The 1,305-nt window shown below is 43.6% G+C and overlaps 1 protein-coding gene across 1 annotated transcript in view; it reads left to right on the forward strand.

The window, feature by feature from the left end:
* LOC122555476 (angiotensin-converting enzyme-like) overlaps window positions 1-1,305 on the forward strand; it is a 62,742-nt gene continuing 61,437 nt past the window's right edge. Inside the window, exon 1 of the mRNA XM_043701503.1 lies at window positions 1-74. Coding sequence (XP_043557438.1) covers window positions 16-74 — 59 coding nt within the window. The 5' untranslated portion in view covers window positions 1-15. The remainder of the gene's footprint in view (window positions 75-1,305) is intronic.

The following is a 1,305-nucleotide window of genomic DNA, read 5'->3' on the forward strand; positions in this document are numbered from 1 at the left end:
CAAGAACGTCAAGGGATGCAAGGATTTCAGAAGAGGGTCTTGCAGCCTCATGAATACCTTCTTCATGGACGTAGGTCTGTAAAACAGAATTCTAGTCCCAAAAGGAATGCTTGGCAAACATAGAGGTTCCTTAGTCTTTTCAACGCCTGTATTTCCAGTATTTATGACATTAAACCCCATCTTTTATCTCCTTGAAGGCATAGCTTGGCTGCTTTCTCGATAGTCCCTTGATTTACAATAAGATAAATTACAGCACACATGAAATTGTTAACTTCATTTCTTAGAAATTACATAGCAAAATCACTGTAGGAGTAGTCACCATGGTTTTGTGAGTGGGAGATCATACATCACAAATTTGTTAGTGTCCTTTGATGAAGTGACCAGGAAGGTTGACAAGGGCAGAGTTGTAGACTTGGTCCATTTGGATTTCAGCAAAGCCTTTGAGAAGGTTCCACATGGTAGGCTGCTCTGGATGGTTAGATCGCATGGAATCCTGGATGAGCTGGCAAAGTGGATACACAATTGGCTTGATGGTAGGAAGCAGAAGGTAGTGGTGGAAGGATATTTATCGGACTGAAGGCCTGTAACTCATGGAGTATCTCAGGGGTCAGTGCTGGGCCCATTGCTGTTTGCTATCGATATCAATGAGAATGTGCAAGGCATGATGCATAGGTTGGCTGATGACACTAAAATAGGAGATATTATGAGCAGTGAGGCAGGTTCTCAGAAATTGCTGAAGGACCTTGATCAGCTGGGAAAGTGTGCCAAGAAATGACAAATGGAGTTTAATGTAGATAAGTGTGAGGTCTTGCATTTTGGAAAGTCAAATCAAGGTAGGAGTTTCGTGGTGATTGGTGGGACCTTAAGGAGTGTAGTGGAACAGAGGGACCTTGGAGTTCAGGTGCACGGTTCTCTGAAAGTGGAGTCACAGGTAGACAGGGCAGTGAAGGAGGTTTTGGCACACTGGCCTTCATCGGTCAGTGTACTGAATATAGAAGCTGGGAAGTTATGTTGCAGTTGTACAGGATGTTGGTGAGGCCGCACTTGGAGTATTGTGCCCAGTTTTGGTCATCGTGTTATAGAAAGGTGTTCTTAAACTGGAAAACGTGCAGAAGAAATTTACAAGGATGTTGCCAAGACTTTGAATCAGATAAATGCGAGGTGCTGCATTTTGGGAAAGCAAATCTTAGCAGGACTTATACACTTAATGGTAAGGTCCTAGGGAGTGTTGCTGAACAAAGACACCTTGGAGTGCAGGTTCATAGCTCCTTGAAAGTGGAGTCGCAGGTAGATAGGATAGTGAAG

This window comes from Chiloscyllium plagiosum, chromosome 12 (genome assembly GCF_004010195.1).
Source record: "Chiloscyllium plagiosum isolate BGI_BamShark_2017 chromosome 12, ASM401019v2, whole genome shotgun sequence".
NCBI lineage: Eukaryota > Metazoa > Chordata > Chondrichthyes > Orectolobiformes > Hemiscylliidae > Chiloscyllium > Chiloscyllium plagiosum.